Here is a 17,005-nt window from a genome sequence, read left to right on the forward strand (position 1 = left end):
TTTCGGTTTTATTGGGGTGGGGGGGTGTCCATCACATAGGCATGCAGAGCATGTGTGACTGACCTTAGCCACTCGGTCTTCAACTCCTCCACCTTCCCCAACAAGAAGTCCAACTGACAGGGTGTGATCCAAAGCTCAGGCATACAGAAAGAGGCATTCACCATAAATCACATTGTTTGCATAAACCATTGAGGCGTGGCCCAAAGTCTAGGCATACAAAGACACTTTATCAGTCAGGATACTCCCAGGGTTCAGAAGAACCAGTCAAGGGACAGTCCTGAAGACTTCTGGAATGTGGAGGGTTTGGGCAACTCAGGCCTACTGAGTTAACCATTTACTGCACATATATGTAAATCTTGCTTATTTGAACAACCCAATTCAACCATTTTCTTAATGTTTTGAATGGCTTTTTTTTTTTTTGGTATGTGAACGTTTATTGAATGTCTACTGTGTGCATAGCTCTTATAATCTTCTCTCCATAAAGCTAGAAAATAATTTCAGTTTCAATCATGTTATAAACACAGGAAATTGTTATTACTCTAGTATAAAAGGACACACCAGAAACTAAGATCAATGCCATTGTTGCAATAATGGTGATAACAGAGTGCCCCATAAATTTTGACTACAAGTACATGTCAAGTGCTTTAGGTATAGTATTAGTTTTAGTCTTTCTCAACAACGCTGGAAGGTAGGTAACAGCTCTGCCTTACAGGTGAGGCAATAAAGGTCCAGGGCTCTAAGAACTCCCCCAAGACTCCTCAGTCAGTAAGGAGTCAAGAATACACTGACCATCTGATTCCAAATCTCATGGTCTTAACATCATACATGATAGTTTCCTATGACCTTGAGAAACAAAGGCTCTCAAAAATACTTTGAAACATTAAAAATCCAACAAAATTTATGAGACTCTATACATCTCAAGATCCACAGGATGTTTAGACAAGGGGGCAGAGTTGCGGCTAGAACACGTGTTCGTTTTACCAAAAGAAGAGATTCCTGCAGAGAAGATTCCAAGATGCCTCGCTCCCTCAAAATGTGGTGTAGAAGACACAAAAGCAAGGAAAACAGAGATACAAAAGCGGGGAGAAGTTATATAGCTATTTTGAGTGTCCTGGTTAATAAGGGGGACATAAAGTCTGAATGCCTTACAAGATTCCAAAATGGCTGACACCATGACTTATTTGTAATCATATATTTTTCCTTCTCCTGTTATTAGATCTCAGTCTGTGGTAGAAGCTGGGACCCTGAAACATGAGGACAAGGGAGAGAATGAGAACACTCAGCCACTCCTGGCTCTGGACTGAACCCTGAGCCACCCTGGGCTCCGAACATCGCCAGCCCTCAGTGGTAGCAGCCACCAGGAAGCACATGTGCAACTGACCCCGCAATGCGTGCGTTCGGCTCGACACAAGGGCCTCCTCTCCTGCCACCCAGTAATGACTGTCACCAGCCATTGGTCTAAGTAGCCAAAGTTGAACAAAGACTTGAGAGATGCTTTTTTTTTTTCAATGAGGGAATTGGAGGATGAAGCAAGGCAGTTATGGAAACAAGATTCCCCCCATCCCACATTTATAGTATTAAGTGAATTGAAGAGAGAAAAACTAAACCTGATGCACACACTTCATTAGGATAAGGATCTTTCTGAGGCTTTGCTGAGACTCTGTCCAGTTTTTGCAATTTAAGATTAAGTGCATTTCCAAGTAGATACATAAGAATTAAACTGTGCAGACACAATTGTCAAGTTTAATGTAGTGCAAAGCCCCAAGACAACAGTATCTCCAGTGATTTCCATTCCTATATTGAAATACTTTCTTTGATCTCATCACCAGCATCAAATTTCAAATTGTTCAGCCTAAGAGCACGTTCTCCTAGGTCTGGCTATTTGCAGAGCTTGTTGTTTTTTTTTTTGATATCCTGCAAAAATGATTTTGATATCACATCTTTGATCAGGCCACCAGCTGGTTATCATGAGCTAATTTTAAACAAAGACACAAACTTAAAGATCTCTATTTCATCTCAGCAATGTGGCTTCCCACAGGGGGTGTGTGTCTCTAGAGGGTGGGGGGGTCTCATTGAAAATATATGTCACTGATTAATGAATCCATTCAAGTTGCCTCACTTGGGTCACTACAGAAAAGAAAAGTGCTACAAAAGCATCACACTGCTCCCCACGTCCCCTTACCTCCTCTTGCAACCAGTTAAAGGTGTGGAGAAAGGGCCTGGCTGTTGCTGAGAGGGTAGGTATCAATCATGGAGGAAGACCCTTAAGGATGGTGAAATATGAAAGAACTGAAAATAAGAAAAGACCAGGAATGCAGGATGAAATGCCAAAGATCACTTTATTTCTTTGTTTATTATCCTTAGAAATGGAGTCCCCAGCTATCCATTCAAAGGAAATCAGATAAAAAAATAAGCAGATTATCATAAGATATGATATCCTTATTTGTGCCATGTTTCCCAAAACCAGGTGTATGTTCTTAGCTATCTCTTATTCTCCCAGCCATCTGCATGACATGGGCCTTCATTAGCATGACCAGTTGGTGCTCAATGTCAAACAAAAAATATTTTAGTTGATAATGAGCAGTAAAATATGATTTTACACGTTAAGTACTTGGGAGGGTTAATTTGTTGGCTAAAAATTTCAAAGGAAAGAGGTGATTCAACTGGCCATAATCACCCTCAATAGATACTAATCTTAATCATGTATTACGTCTCTTTCTCAATGGATCTAGTGTTTTAATTTTTTTCTACTGGTAGAAAATAATAACAGAAGTGATTTTTGTATTCCACCCTTGAAATAAAATTGAAAGAGAATTTAAAATATTTCTCAACCAACTGCATCACAGTATAAATAAAACCAATTCATTTTGTGTAGACATTTCAAATAACAAAAAAATAACACTGAAATAATTCTACCAATGCAATGACTGAAACACTTTTCTTATATACCACAACATAGGGAAGAAAGATGAAGAATTAAAGCGAATTGGAAAACCCATTTTATTACTTGAGTTTATAAAATAGTTGTGGGATCCAGTATTTCAAATGCTACTGGAGTCTATTATGGCCAGCATTTTGCAGCAGTAATAGCTCTGGCTTTCCAATTGGCAGTATTTAGAATCCTGTAGTGACCCGATTTTAAATACCATACTATAATTACTAAGTTAAGAGCTAGTTTTGACTCTATTCCATGATTTCATTAAACGAATCAGAGATGATGGTTCAACAGTGACAACTTACACAATGCACATACACATACAATACACATACAATACACATACAATACAATACACATACAAGAACCAAATTCAGTAAGTGACATGAATGTTACCACACGAACCCTAGATTGCATTGTTCTTTGTCAGTCATTACTTCTGTTCAATAAATACTGAAGGACACAAAATGCTTTTTTATTTTTCAAGAGTTTGCTTTTTCTTCTGGATTTCGGTAATTAATTTTGACATTTTTCCTTACATGCGTCTTCATCTATTTTAGTGAGATTTTTCAACATTGGCAAAACAGAAGGAAAGAGGACAAATATTTTACAAACTCTTTGACTGGAAGCTGAAGTCCTTAAAGACAAGCAAAGGGGGTTCATTTCAATATTAAAGAATGTTTTCTAAATAAGATAAAGGAAGCATCTTTCTTTGTCCTTGAATGGAAAAGAAAGCACAAGTGTTTTTTCTACCTGCGAATGAAATCTGGTAACCTATGTGTCATTTCTCCAGCATTTTTGTTCATAATGGCTTAAAATTCAGTGCATGAATATCATTACATTCTTATAGCTAACATTTCTAGTTAGCTTTGATTTAAAAAACACAAAATTTAATGCATCAATATTCCACTAAATTAATGACGTGGTCATCTTCGGAACGAGTAGGCAACTGTTCTTTCAATGCAGTAGGAAATTTTAAAGCTGAACTATCAATAATGATTGCCATCTCAAAGTGAAGCTCAAATGGCAGAAGTTTCTCAAGCCAGGGAGATGTCAGAGTCTTCCAAACAATTTCAAAGAGGAAAGCGATTTTTACATCCTACACGCAGGACATAGATCATAGCATATTCTTGGTCTTCCACTCTGCCATCCTTCATAGTTTTACAAAATTTTGATGGGAATCCTTTCAACGACCTCATCGCTCACAAGGATCCCCAACAGAAAACACTCTGGATTCCAGCCCTGTTTCATAGACGCAAAGTGACCAGGAGCCAGGTGTCCTAGCAGCCCCCTATCTACCTGATCCCAAGAGAAAATTTTCACTTGGAGAAATTTTACTTTTTGTTTTCTAATGCCTAGTGCTTGACATCAAAAAAATTTACATGTGTCATTGTTATAACTCATTACAAAATGACTCCAAGTCCTTCTTCAGTGTAAAAAGTTCCTCTTAGAAAGAAATACCATTTTGACAGTATCTCCACCATTCACACAGCGAGGAGAGAAATTAAGACATGAGCTCTCAATGGTGACAAAAAAGCAAAGAGACTCAATGGGTAGGGAGCAGTACGGTTCATGAAGACATTGGCCTAATTATGTCTTTCTCCTTTGTATTAGGAAAATAGAATCGTTTTTTCATATGAGTGCCTTTTACTAAAAATAATTAAAAGAGGGACGTCTGAGTTCACCAGGAAAGTTACGATTAAGCAGAACTAAAGCGTTTATACAGCTTGCCATTAAACTCAACAAAAAAGTAGCGGTGTGTGATGACAAAATCATCCTGCTACCCTAGAAAAATATAATTGCATAGAAAAATTACAAACTAAAGCAACCCATTTACAGTTTCTACATATACTCTCATTTACACTGATTTTGCCTATTCTAAGTGGAAAAAATATCTTTGGCCGGCAAGGTAGAAGCTATCATGGGTTCACCTGGAATATAGGCATCAGATGGGGGCTGTCATGGATGAAATACCGCGGGTACTTTCTAAAAGAAATTGCAGCGAGGCATATATTCCCTTTAGTGTCATCCGACCCTCGGAGGAGGTTTAGAATTTTTCAGGCTGCAAATCCAGGGAATTAAGGGCTGTGGTGTTTGAACGTCTATGCCCACATCCAAGGTGACTGAACCAGAGAGGCAGCCTCTCTCCAGCGTGTCCTGAGCCTGCACAAAATGCTAAATCGCAGGAAGGCTGCGTCTCTGATGGGGTGTCAGCTCGGGGTGCCACACATCCACGATGAAGATCAGCCGGAAAGACGTGGCATCCTGCCACACCTCATGCTCAAAGGAGTCATCAAAGATGAGCACCTTGCCTTCTTCCCATGTCCTGGAACAGAAAAGCATGGAAGCCTGTGATTCAGATGCCTGAGGATCAATCCACGTCTGTGTTCAGGAAGGCTCTCTCATGATAACCTTTGCAATAGGACCAGGTAAGTGAAACACAGGATGTGTTCTTTCCTCGGTGATTAAGAAAGAATTTCAGGATTCTTACCATGAACATCAGCTTTCATGCTCAGCACTGAAGGTATACAAAAGGCAGGAGACAGGTGATAAGGGTAAACTTATTCTTGGTACAAACCTAGGCAAGGCTTGTTTAGTCGGGCGAGCACTCAAAAGTGTGCCCTAGTGGCTCATTCCCAAGGTGACCTCCCAGTCAATGGCTCCATGGTATCCTCCCTGGCATTTCGGAGATTGGTGTGGAAGTACAGACAGTGACTGGGTCTCAGGCACTTTGATGTCCCATAGGCATGGTGTCTGTGCATCTCCAAATGATTCTCTTTTCAACCCATTCCATTTGTTAAAGTTCCATTTTATGGAAGGGCAGATTGTTTATACTCCTAACATTATACGCTGTGCAAGTGGGTTATCCATGGAATATTTTAAATGAATGCTGCAAAACATCCTTTAGGGCTGACAGCACTACTTCACAAGATATCTGTAGAGGAGCTAAGATCTAAATATGGTTAGTCTAAATAAGACAGTCGAGAGAGTAAAATGCAGGGCGCAATCATACAATGACTTTCAAACCCAAGGAAAGTTTATTATTTTTGCAAATGTCTTCTTCTTTTTCGAATAGGTATTAATTGTCAATATGGTAAATGCTAAGTTATGTTTCTGAAATGAAATTTTTACTAGGAAATTTTTTCTAGATATCAAAATTCCTCTCAAGTATTTAAAATCTTACTTCCTGGATTAGCAAATAATTAAAATTATAGGAGGAAAACGCTAGCTTGATTTCAACCTATTGCATTATCATAAAGAAGTTTTCCTTAGGGAAATGATTTGTCTTTTTATGTTCATTACCTGGTGATTAATCAATATTAAATTAGATAATGTTACACACGGCAAGCTTTCTCAACCTTGGCAATACTGACATTTTTGCCAGGTAATTCTTTGTTTTGGCGGCGGGTGGGGGCTGTCCTGTGCTCTGTGAGACGTTTAGCAGCACTTCTGGTCTCCGCTAGATACTAGTAGCACGCCCTTACAAACTGTGACAATCAAAAATGTCTCCTGGGCTTCCCTGGTGGCGCAGTGGTTAGGAATCCGCCTGCCAATGCAGGAGACACGGGTTCCAGCCCTGGTCCGGGAAGATCTCACATGCCGCGGAGCAACTAAGCCTGTGCGCCACAACTACTGAGCCTGTGTGCCACAACTACTGAGCCTGTGCTCTAGAGCCCACAAGCTACAACTACTGAGCCCACAAGCCACAACTACTGAGCCCACGAGCCACAACTACTGAGCCCGCGTGCCACAACTACTGAAGCCTGCGCACCGAGAGCCTGTGCTCCACAACAAGAGAAGCCACTGCAATGAGAAGCCCACACACCTCAACGAAGAGTAGCCCCTGTTTGCCACAACTAGAGAAAGCCCGCGCACAGCAACGAAGACCCAATGCAGCCAAAAAAAAAAAAAAAAAGTCTCCAGTCATTGCCAAATGTCCTGAGTTGGAAGGCAGTGAAGTGGGAGACAAATTTGTCCCAGACATATTAATGAATCTGACACTAAAATTTCCAAATAATTTAAAGTAACAAATATCTGCAAGTTAAAAGCTCCTTGAAGTTGGGAACCAATCCCCTGTTCTGTTACCCATTCTCTCCCCAGCCCCACCTCCTGCGCTGCCTCACACACCTACCCTGATGTCTTTGTTTTAACAAAGCCACACAGCCACACAGCCTGTGGGACCTTAGCTCCCTGACCAGGGATGGGGCCCACAACCCCATTAGTGGAAGCACACAGTCCTAACCACTGGACCGCAGGGGAGGTCCCACCTACCCTAAAGTCTTGCACTCAGTAAATGAGTTGCTTGGCTTTTTGATCCAATTCCTCTGAAGCGTCAGGGTCTACTGGAGTCCCATCCAAGTGTAACGAAGGACATAAATATATAGACTCAGGGGCAAATGACTGACTATGTATTCATTACCATGCAAAGTCAAATTTGAAAAGAAAAGCAAAGTTAAGAAAAGAAAAAAATGACAGGAAAAAAGAAGCAAAATGATCCCTAGCTTATACAGTTTGGTGGTCATTTCCTCAGTCTTGTTATCGGTGGGACTAAGCAATGTCAGTGACAAGCCTACAATACAGGCAGAAGACAAGGGGGGAAGGGCATGCAAAAGAAAACAACAGTACATCCATGTTCACAGCAGCATTCCTCACAGTAGCCAAAAGGTGGAAGCAACACCAGTGTCCACTGACAGATGAATGGATAAACAAATGTGGTCTATACATACAATGGAATATTCCTCAGCCTTAGAAGGAAATTCTGACAATGCTACAACATGGATGAACCTTTAGGCCATTATGCTAAGTGAAATTAGCCACTCATGCAAGGACAAATACTGTATGATTCCACTTATATGCAGCACCTAGAGTAGTCAAATTCATACAGAAAGTTCAAAATTACTTTGGCATCACTCCCTATGAGGAATCTGCCTCTATTTGAGAAGACTGAAAACTTCCCAGGGGATGCAATATCTAAACTCCCTGAGAGAATCTGTGACATAACGCTTGGTGCGGCAATGACAAGTGATTCTCAATGTTTTCTGAGTGGTAGAGAGTCTAGAACCTACTTAAAGCACTGGAAGTAATTAAGACAACTAAATTGAACATTCTAAGTTTGCACAAAATGACATTTTTCACTAGATTACGGTAAGTATAAGAAAGCCAAAGATTTAGGAATGCAGGATGTGAGAAAAACCTTAAGCATTCCATTCATTAACTTAAATTCCTTATAAATTGGGAAAAGCTTTTAGCGCTGGTTCATTCATGGCATACCAGTGCCTGTAAAGGTGGAACTTAAGTTAGCACTGGGCTGTGGCTTTGCAGATATTTTGGGTCAAATATGGACTAGTGTAAACCACTGATTAAACGATTTTTTAAACATGAAATCTGGGAGGTATTCCAAGGGGCTGGATTCCATTAGGGCCATAAAATTCTATTAGATTTATACTTGCCTTTCTATTTTCTTTCAGACACTTTCCCAGAAAACAGTAAAGATACTCAATTACTTACTGTAGATTCTTAAATGTAGATACCTTCTGAATAGGTAAAAAACGATGTCTTTCAATCACTTATGAGAGCTAGAATGACTAAAAGTGCAGCCCTAATTGGGAAGGACAATAAAACTCCATCCAAGTGACATGCAGACTAAAGTGACTTGAGTTCAACAAGAGATGTGTCACCTGTCTGGGAAAGGATGAAGGTTTTCCAGAAAAAGAGACAGAGCTCAAAGATGTCAAAGGTCTTACACCTCTTCTGAGTGAAAAACAAAGACACTCATTGCAATGCAAAGAAAATAGTTTTCAGGCTACTCGCTTTGAGAGCAAATCTCCACCACATACATTTAAGTTATGCTCAAATTATGACAAGAAAAGGACCCTCTGGAGAAAAGATTTTCAGAGCAGCCTTGGAAAGAAGTCTTCCTGGAGGCGCTCACCCAGCCTTCCTCTGAGGGTCCAGAAAGGCAGGATAGCAGTGGGGAGCTGCACCCCATCCCCAGATGGCTACCTCAGCTTAATTTTAGCATTTCTTACTGCTACGAGAAGAACGTCTCTCCCTGGTTTGTCAAAAGATAGAAGAATATCTGGTCACAAGATAAAGCCTACTAACTATAATTTTGTCATAGAATTACCATCACCATTAATAATGCTAAATAATGATGCTACGCGCTTACAGTTTTCCACCTAAAAACTTTATAGATTATATCTCAGTGATCTTTGCTAAAAGGTTCTGAGGTAGACAAGTGACGCTGTTCTAATTTTTCAGCAAAGGAATCACATGGAAGCCAGTTCGGATGCCTGCGGTGACACCGTGATTCTGTGGAGGAAGCAGAAAGGCACTAGGGCTTGCTGCATTACAGCTGAACCTCTAGCTCAAGATCATGGTTCTAGGAAACATTCTCAGCGCCTATGGCTGCTCTGCTGAGGTGGCCTGTAAGGAATTTAAACAGGCTGACTGGAGTACAGAAAAGGGTCAAAGGGCTCAGGAATCAGGCTACTTTAACACAGCTCTTATCAATTCTGATCCACTGAAATCCCTCAGTTTCTGACTGCACTGGAAATCCTGGCACATCCTGGAATTGAAATTAAAACTGCATTATTGCCACTTCCTCTTTTTTCTCTCCTCCTAATACAGAAATACACATGCACATATCTTCTTTGTCTGTCTATCTATCATCTATCTATCTATCTATCTATCTATCTATCTATCTATCATCTATCTATCTATCAGGATAAAGCATTTTTCTGGAAGCTAGGACACCTGTGTTCTTGTTCTGACCACTGCTAACTAGCCATGTGACTGTGATAAGCATGTCACCTGTGGGCCTCAGTTTCCCCATTTGTGCAATGATGGAGGAGGACAGGAGGGCCTCCAAGGCTTCTTTCAGCTCGGAAATTCTCTTAATTCTCTGAGCCAAGCTGTTGGCTGGGACTTTAGTCTTCATATTGCACTTTACAGGATGCATTTCACAAACTGTCATCTGAGAAATGGGTATGGTATTTGCTATTTTGTTGGATGTCAAAATAGTAATTTCAATAAAAGATGGCTAAATTACAAAGAAGCTCTTTTCCTAACAGGTTCTGTATACATGCACCCTAATATCTCTCTCCACCCCTCCTGGGGGAGCTCGTTCCAGCCAGGCTGCTGCGGGGATTCTCTCCCCTCCAAGTGGGCCTGGGGCTTCGGCTCCGCTGTGCAGCCCCTGCGCTGCCTCTGTAACAGCTTTTGACTTCCCCCTCGTGGTCCTCGGTTACCCAGTAGCAGAGGGCTCTGTAACATCGCGAAGAAAGCCAAAAGGGGAGGACAAAGAAAGGGAAGAGGGAGAGGAAACCTCCCGAGGCCACAGAGCTGGGATGCCTCTGGCCCCTCTCCAGGGTGGCGGCACCACAAGGGGAAATGGAGGGGGTGGCCATCCGCTGTGCCCTGCTGTGCCCCCTGCCTCAGCACCCCTCCCAGCCCCAGGTCTATCAAATCATAGCCCCCCTCTGTATCTGATCCATTCCTTCACCAGCCCTGGCCCTGCACACCCTCGACTTCCCGTTTCCCCCTCCTTCCTGTCTCCTTAGAGCACCCACCCTCATCCCCGCCAGAGTGCGCGCTGCAGGTTCCAAGGACCACCTCCGACAGTACAGGAGTGCTTGGTCTCACTCCCTGGGAGGTTAAGGGGCAGAAGTCCCCATTTCTGCAGCAATCAGAGACGAGCACAATAAAAGCTCAAAAATACTGAGCATAGTTACCACATCACACTCTGTAAATACAGTTCTGAATGTATTTATACGGATCACTTTAATTCTCAAAACTACACCAAGACATACTTTTATTCTTCCCATTTTACAGATGAGGAAATTGAGGCTTAGTGAGGCCATGCAAGTTGTCTAAAGTTACACTTCGTAAGAGGGGAAGCCAGGATTTGAACCCAGGTCATGAGACTTTGGTGCTCTTAATTTACTTTCATGAAGATACAGGATGTTAAAATCTGAAGTGAAAACTCCAGATCTGTTTTCCCATAGAAACATTATTATAAAGAATAGATACATGTATATGTATAACTGAATCACTTTGCTGTACACCTGAAACTAATACAACATTGTTAACCAACTATTCTCCAATATAAAATAAAAAGTTAAAAAAAACCAATAGTCACTGGTGCTAGAGCCCTATTAACAGAGACCATGAGTTAGGAGGCTTTTAGGGGCTGGCCCAGAAACCTCCACATCATTTATTATTGCCATAGCAAAATGGATCTCAACTTTCCAAATTCTCAACCATCAGTTCAATGAACAAATGTTTGGACAAAATCTGTTTTCAATGTGGGAAGTACTGTTTCCCTGTCGAGACACAGATATTCATCTGTGTGTATGGATAGCCATAGACACTCCATGCTAACCAGGACAGGGGTAAAGAAACTTTACTGGTGTTTTTAATTCTCCAAATTGCTTAAGTAAATGAAGAAAGAGCGTGAAACGTTACTATTTAACAACAAACCTTAAGGGAAGCATCCCATCCAGTTAAAAGTGACATTTTTGGTCCTACAGTCCCAGATGGGCAGGCTTGAATGGTGGATAAGGTAATGTGGAAAGGTCACATTACAATATGAATGGAAGATGGGTATATTTTGTGAAACAGAAGATCTATGACTTCAGGGAAACGACTAAAAAAACCAAAAAACACTCCCCCCCCCAAAAAAAGGAAGAAGAGACAAAAATATTTGGTTCCAAATGATTTGGTAATTCACAGCTTCTATAACATGATGAGAGAAAATTTGAACTATCTTCTTGGACCCTTTATGAAAACATAACAAATAATGTCTATGAACAATTCACGGTGGATTAAAAAAAACGGTCTCTCTTTGACTGTTAATATTTTAGCACGCCCTCCACACAATCTTCCTAATAGGAAACTTGAAACAGTAATGAAAAAATATATTATAGAATACTTGACGTGTGTGGGAAAAGGTCATTATTTCCACAACCATATAAAGAGGAATTAAATGACTTACTGCCAATTCATTTCTTCAGTCTGTTGCTGACACTCATGCCAACACATGCTTTTCTGGCTACATATAGGTCCTGTGCAACGTTTCAGGTCAGCGATTCACAAGCAATGAGGCTGGGTCTCCAGGAGAGCTGCACGGTCACCCTTCTTTCCCTTGGTATGGTTCCAGCATGTACCAGAAGCCCTCGTGGAGACTCAGAAGAAAGGATTTGTCTCTGGGATCACCCAAAGCTCACACACCTTGGCCACTCTGTGAGGATTACAATTATTTCCACTTGTCAGCGGTGGCCTGTTTATCCACTGACTCAAGTTCATTCAGCTCTGACTCAAGATCGCTAACGAGCTCATTTTACTGACTGCAAAGCACGGCCTGTCGAGGGGGACACGAACAAACCCTCAGAGATGGAGACTCCCCAGCAGCCTTCTCTACTTGTCACCCTGATGTCTGGAAACAAAAACCAGCGTTCAAAGTGGTCACCTTATAAGTATAGCAGGATTCTAATCTTGTGAACAAAACTCAAAAAGCCCCCAAACCTATATGTAAGTGGGTCTATGACATTGAGGCTAGAAGCACAAACCTTCAAGTCAAACTGTCTGGCATGGAACCTTGGTTCCAACACTGTAGTGGGCTGAATGGTGGCCCTCATCCCCAGAGTATGTCTCCCTGGAAGCTGTGGATATAACCTGATTTGGAAAAAGGGGTCTTTGCAGTTGTAATTAAGTTAAAGGGCTTGAGATCATTCTGGGTTAGGTTGGACCCCAAATCCAGTAAGTGCCTTTAATTATTTATTTGCTCATTTTTTTTGGCCATGCCCCCAGCACGTAGGATCTTAGTTCCCCGACCAGGGATGGAACCCGTGTCCCCAGCATTGGAAGTGCATGGTCTCAACCACTGGACCGCCAGGAAGGTCCTCAGTAAGCGCCTTTGGAAAAGAAGACAAGGGCAGAAGACGGAGGGAGAAGGTGACATGATGACAGGGGCAGAGATGGCAGTGATGCGCCTACGAGCCAGGACGCAGCAAGGAGAGCCCGCGGCCACCGGAAGCCAGGAGAGAGTCAGGGGACAGGGATTCCCCCTCAGAGCCTCCAGAAGGAACCAACCCTGACCATACCTTGATTTTGGACTTCTGGCCTCCAAACTGGCGAGAGAATAAATTTCTGTTGTTTTAAGTCATCCAGATTGTGTTAATTTGTTATGGCAGCCCTAGGACCCTGACACAAATATCGACACTTGCTAAGATGAGTGACTTCGGGGAAGTTACTCAGCCTATTTATACCTCAGTCTCCTCAGCTGAAAAGTAGAGATTTGAATACTCCCCGTTACGTGGGGTTGTTGTGAAGGCACGCAGAGGGCTTCGAACCGTGCTTGACACATAGTAAGCACGGTGCATATTATCACTATGAGCTTTCTCATCATAAATATACACTATATATAGGCCCTGAGAAGCGTCTGAGCAATATCTCTGAGTACCGAAATCAAAAATAATATTTACTTTCTTTATCGTGCTTCTCTGTGTTTCACAAATTATGTAGCAGGGGCATGCATCAGTTTTGTCATCAGAAAGCATTTATTCATTTTAAATGGTCACTTTACTTATTGAGATAGACAGCTGCATACCTTCAAGCCCATCTTCAGATAGAAAGAGCCGTGCTATGATTCGCAGTGATGGAATCTTTAACCAACACGCACGCCCGCTAGCAGCAATCGCAGTGTGATGGTTCATACCTGAGAACCACCAGGCACAAACCGCTACTCCTTCAAAAGTTGAGAAGCTCTGAAAAATTGCTTCCACTTACCCATAACAAGGAAGCCTGATGTCCTGGTATGTGTGCTTCTGTTTCCACACTAATAGTGCTTCCATAGTAAGTGTGAAACTTCCCAGATTTCATATCACGTATGATTTCATGTTACATACAGATTTCACGTTCTGTCCTCAGAGTTTATAAACTGACTCTACTATTCAGCTCTCTAGCTATTTTCACTAGAAGCACTGCACAGTGCTTTAATTTCACTGACCCATTTCTCTCATGAAAAACACTTTTTGTAATGAAATACTTAGCCTGACCCGGCCACCCTGGAGTTAAGGACTATGAAGGATGAGAATGTAATGCAACATAAAACAAGTACCATAGAAGGGACGTGGAGAAGGAGGCTGACCAGCATTGAGGAGGGAGAGGAAGGGCACCGATGCTTCAAAGCTCCCTGGGGACGAGACAGCGTGAAACAATCCATCCTCCGCAAAAGCGCCGCCCTAGCCCAACGAGAGGCGGGGTGTTGGCAAGTGCCTTTTAATAATCACTGTGAATTTGTAAACTATACCATCTGCAAAGTATTGTTATCAGCAGCTACTTACTGCCACCTGAAGGAGGCTGGCTTTTAGCCCAGTGGGAATGGAGGGGCTGCCCAGTCAATGTTCTTATTCAGGATCACCCTACAAGTGAGCGGCGGGGCTGGGCTTATAGCCCTTCCCTACTTCTGGTGGGTGCTGACAGTTCCCCTAATCACATTCCCAGCTTCAGTTTAAGACCCTAAGTTGGTATACTTAAATTAGGTCTGAAGCTCTTCTCCATCTTCACGGCCCCTGTGATTCTTAGGAGTTGACCTCGTCAAACTCTGCCTTCCCCAGCACACTCCCACCTCCCCTCTGTTTTCCCCGGGTCCCCTGCCCCTCTCCCCTTTGGCAGAGAGACCCTGTAGACCCGAACGGAGCTCAGCAAGGCTTGGTGAGCTCCATTCCATCTTGGAAGAAACTTCACCCGGTCTGGCCATCTCTGATTCCCCCTCCTGGCTCTTCCAGCTCTGCCCTCTGCTGCCCCAGCTCCTTCTTGGCTCTCTTTCCTTTTTCTGCCTCCGAAATGTCGATGTGGCCATGGACTCTCAGGTTTCCTCTAGAGCCTCCCGATAAGCCCGCTTCTCAAACCTTTATGTCTACACTTAACTTCTCCCCTGAGCTCCAGACCTCACTATCCAGCAGACTCCTGGATATTTCCACTCCTGTGTTCCAACAGCAACTTAAACAAATAATATGAAGACCGGACTCATGATCTGTTCCCCTAACCTGCCTCATGCCTCCCAAGCTCTCAGCATTTGCTAAAGCGTCAACACCCCGCTACTGACCAAAATGGAAACGCCGCATCATCACGGACACCCCTCCCTTGCCCCACACGCTCGAGACTCACTTGAGTCGATCTTCGTCACATCTCCTGCCTGTTCTTTACTCTCCCTTTCTTTCCAGGATCCCAATCCCTGCCCTTCTGGGGTGGGGCTACTGTGGCAGTCTGTTAACTGTTCTTCCCAAACGCCCCATCGGACACACCCAGGGTTTCCAGAACGCCTTCCTAAAAGAGATCTGATCCCACTAGTTTGTATTCAAAGCCTTCTGTGATTTAGCTTCTAATCCACTCTCTCACTTTCCAACCTCATTCCGTATGTTAAAGTAAGGAAACAAGGAGGCCATTAGACGGAGGTGTTCTAATGCCTTGGTAGCCTCGTAGCAAAGCAAAACCTACCCCGGAGTCAATTCACTGGAATCTGAGAAAGTGAAACTTAAGAACGACCAATCACAATTAGCCAGCAGCCTTTCCCAAACAAGGCAACCGCTTACACTATAACCAATCAAATAATCTCCTTGCTTTGCTTCAGCATCTTCTCTATGAAAACCTGGCCCCCAGCTCCTGCCGGTGGAGCGCCCCTAACCACCTTTGGTTTGGCGTTACCTGATTCGAATCATATATGTTCAAATAAATTCTGGAAAAATTTACCAGAATTTAAAGGTCCGTTTACCTCTTAACAGTATCCCACACTCTTGGTTGCTGAAAGCACTCAATAACGCTCACACGTGGCTTGTAATTTTTGGCTTCCGTGCCTATGCTGATGCTGTTTGTTCAGCCTCAATTGCCCCTCTCTTCCAGCTTTTAATGTCCAAATCCTTCCTGTCTTTAAAAGCCACCACTGTCAAGTTTCCCAATTCTCAGCGCAAATGAGCTGCCTGCCCACCGACCACCTGCAGCATCCTTGCCTGAGCCTCTCTTATGACTCACGACTTTCGAGCTGTGTTTTCTCCCTGACTGGACACCTCTGGTGGGGGAAGACCCCCATGTGAGTCATCTCAGAATCCCTCACGGCACGGTGGGCTGCTGCCCCAGGCCCGGGGCAGGCAGGTGTCTGCCAATAACCAAACGAACGACCAGTACACTCCTGAACACCCCTCCAGCAGACCTCCACCAAGGGCCGTGATACATGTGTGAGAAGACAACTTGGTTTCTGCCCTCCAGGCACTTACAGCTCAGTCCCAGATATTAGACCAATATATACCAATTAATAAAAAGCAATGGAAATAAAACGCAGAACCACTGAGAATATACCGCGTAAATACTCTTAAGAAGTCAAAGGAGAGGTTTCCTTTTTAGGAACAAAATTGGATCTTAGTAATAGGTTAATTTTGGATGGGTGAAAAGGCGGGCATTCCAGGGGAACAGAGTAATAGGACCAGGACAGGCAAAGGCATCAAAAGAAGTTGCCCTGACATTCACCACGTCCCTTCTCAGGCCGGTACCCGGGCTAAGTGCCTTGTAGGCATTATTTCGTTTAATCTGGACAACAATCCTGCAAAGCAGATAGCAACGCTGCCGATTTTATAAGCAAGCAGGCTGAGGCTGCAGGGGATTAAGTGACCGGCCAAGGTTACACAGGGTTAGTTGGCACAGCTGGGATTTGAAAAGGCAGCCACGTCCACTGCACCATGCTGTGTCCTCTAGAGCAGGACATATAAATATCACAGGGTGTTTTCTTCAGGAAGGAGACTCTTTGTATTGATGCACAGTTCAAGGTGTAAAGCAATAAACACAATGTAATATGTGTAGGGTTTAGTACGAGTTAGTTGACTGAGTGCAAGTCTGTCCATCTAGAAAGAGAAGCAAGAAGGCTCATGAATCAGACAAGAATGCTCTGGGGAGAAATGAGTAAGGAGGGCAGCCCTAGAACTGGGGAGTATCTCCAGACCAATGGAAAGTGCAGAGGTGGGACACCGACTAAGAAGTTGGATTAATACCACCCACTCCAGTCTACTTCAGTTACAA

The 17,005-nt window shown here is 43.0% G+C and overlaps 2 protein-coding genes across 10 annotated transcripts in view; one reads left to right on the forward strand and one right to left on the reverse strand.

Annotated features, from left to right (window-relative positions):
* CLVS1 (clavesin 1) overlaps positions 1-1,796 on the forward strand; it is a 140,626-nt gene extending 138,830 nt beyond the window's left edge. Inside the window, exon 5 of the mRNA XM_024742548.1 lies at positions 1,217-1,796. Within this exon, the coding sequence (XP_024598316.1) occupies positions 1,217-1,304 (88 nt within the window). The 3' untranslated portion in view covers positions 1,305-1,796. The remainder of the gene's footprint in view (positions 1-1,216) is intronic.
* The window catches only part of ASPH (aspartate beta-hydroxylase), a 262,524-nt gene that overhangs the window by 52,661 nt on the left and 192,858 nt on the right, over positions 1-17,005 (reverse strand). The window contains exons 25-26 of one of the 9 annotated variants that reach the window (XR_003002937.1): positions 11,931-12,176; positions 5,131-5,261 (exon numbers count right to left, since the gene is read on the reverse strand). The exons of 7 other annotated variants lie outside the window; for them this stretch is intronic. Coding sequence is in view for 1 of the 2 variants with exons in the window: in XM_024742546.1 (XP_024598314.1) it covers positions 5,111-5,261 (151 nt within the window). In the remaining variant the exon portion in view is untranslated. Of the gene's footprint in view, positions 1-2,320; positions 5,262-11,930; positions 12,177-17,005 lie in introns of those variants that run through there. One more of the 9 variants, XM_024742546.1, reaches the window with a different exon arrangement.

The sequence above is a fragment of the Neophocaena asiaeorientalis genome, unplaced genomic scaffold (genome assembly GCF_003031525.2).
Source record: "Neophocaena asiaeorientalis asiaeorientalis breed wild unplaced genomic scaffold, Neophocaena_asiaeorientalis_V1.1 scaffold226, whole genome shotgun sequence".
Classification (NCBI taxonomy): Eukaryota; Metazoa; Chordata; class Mammalia; order Artiodactyla; family Phocoenidae; genus Neophocaena; species Neophocaena asiaeorientalis.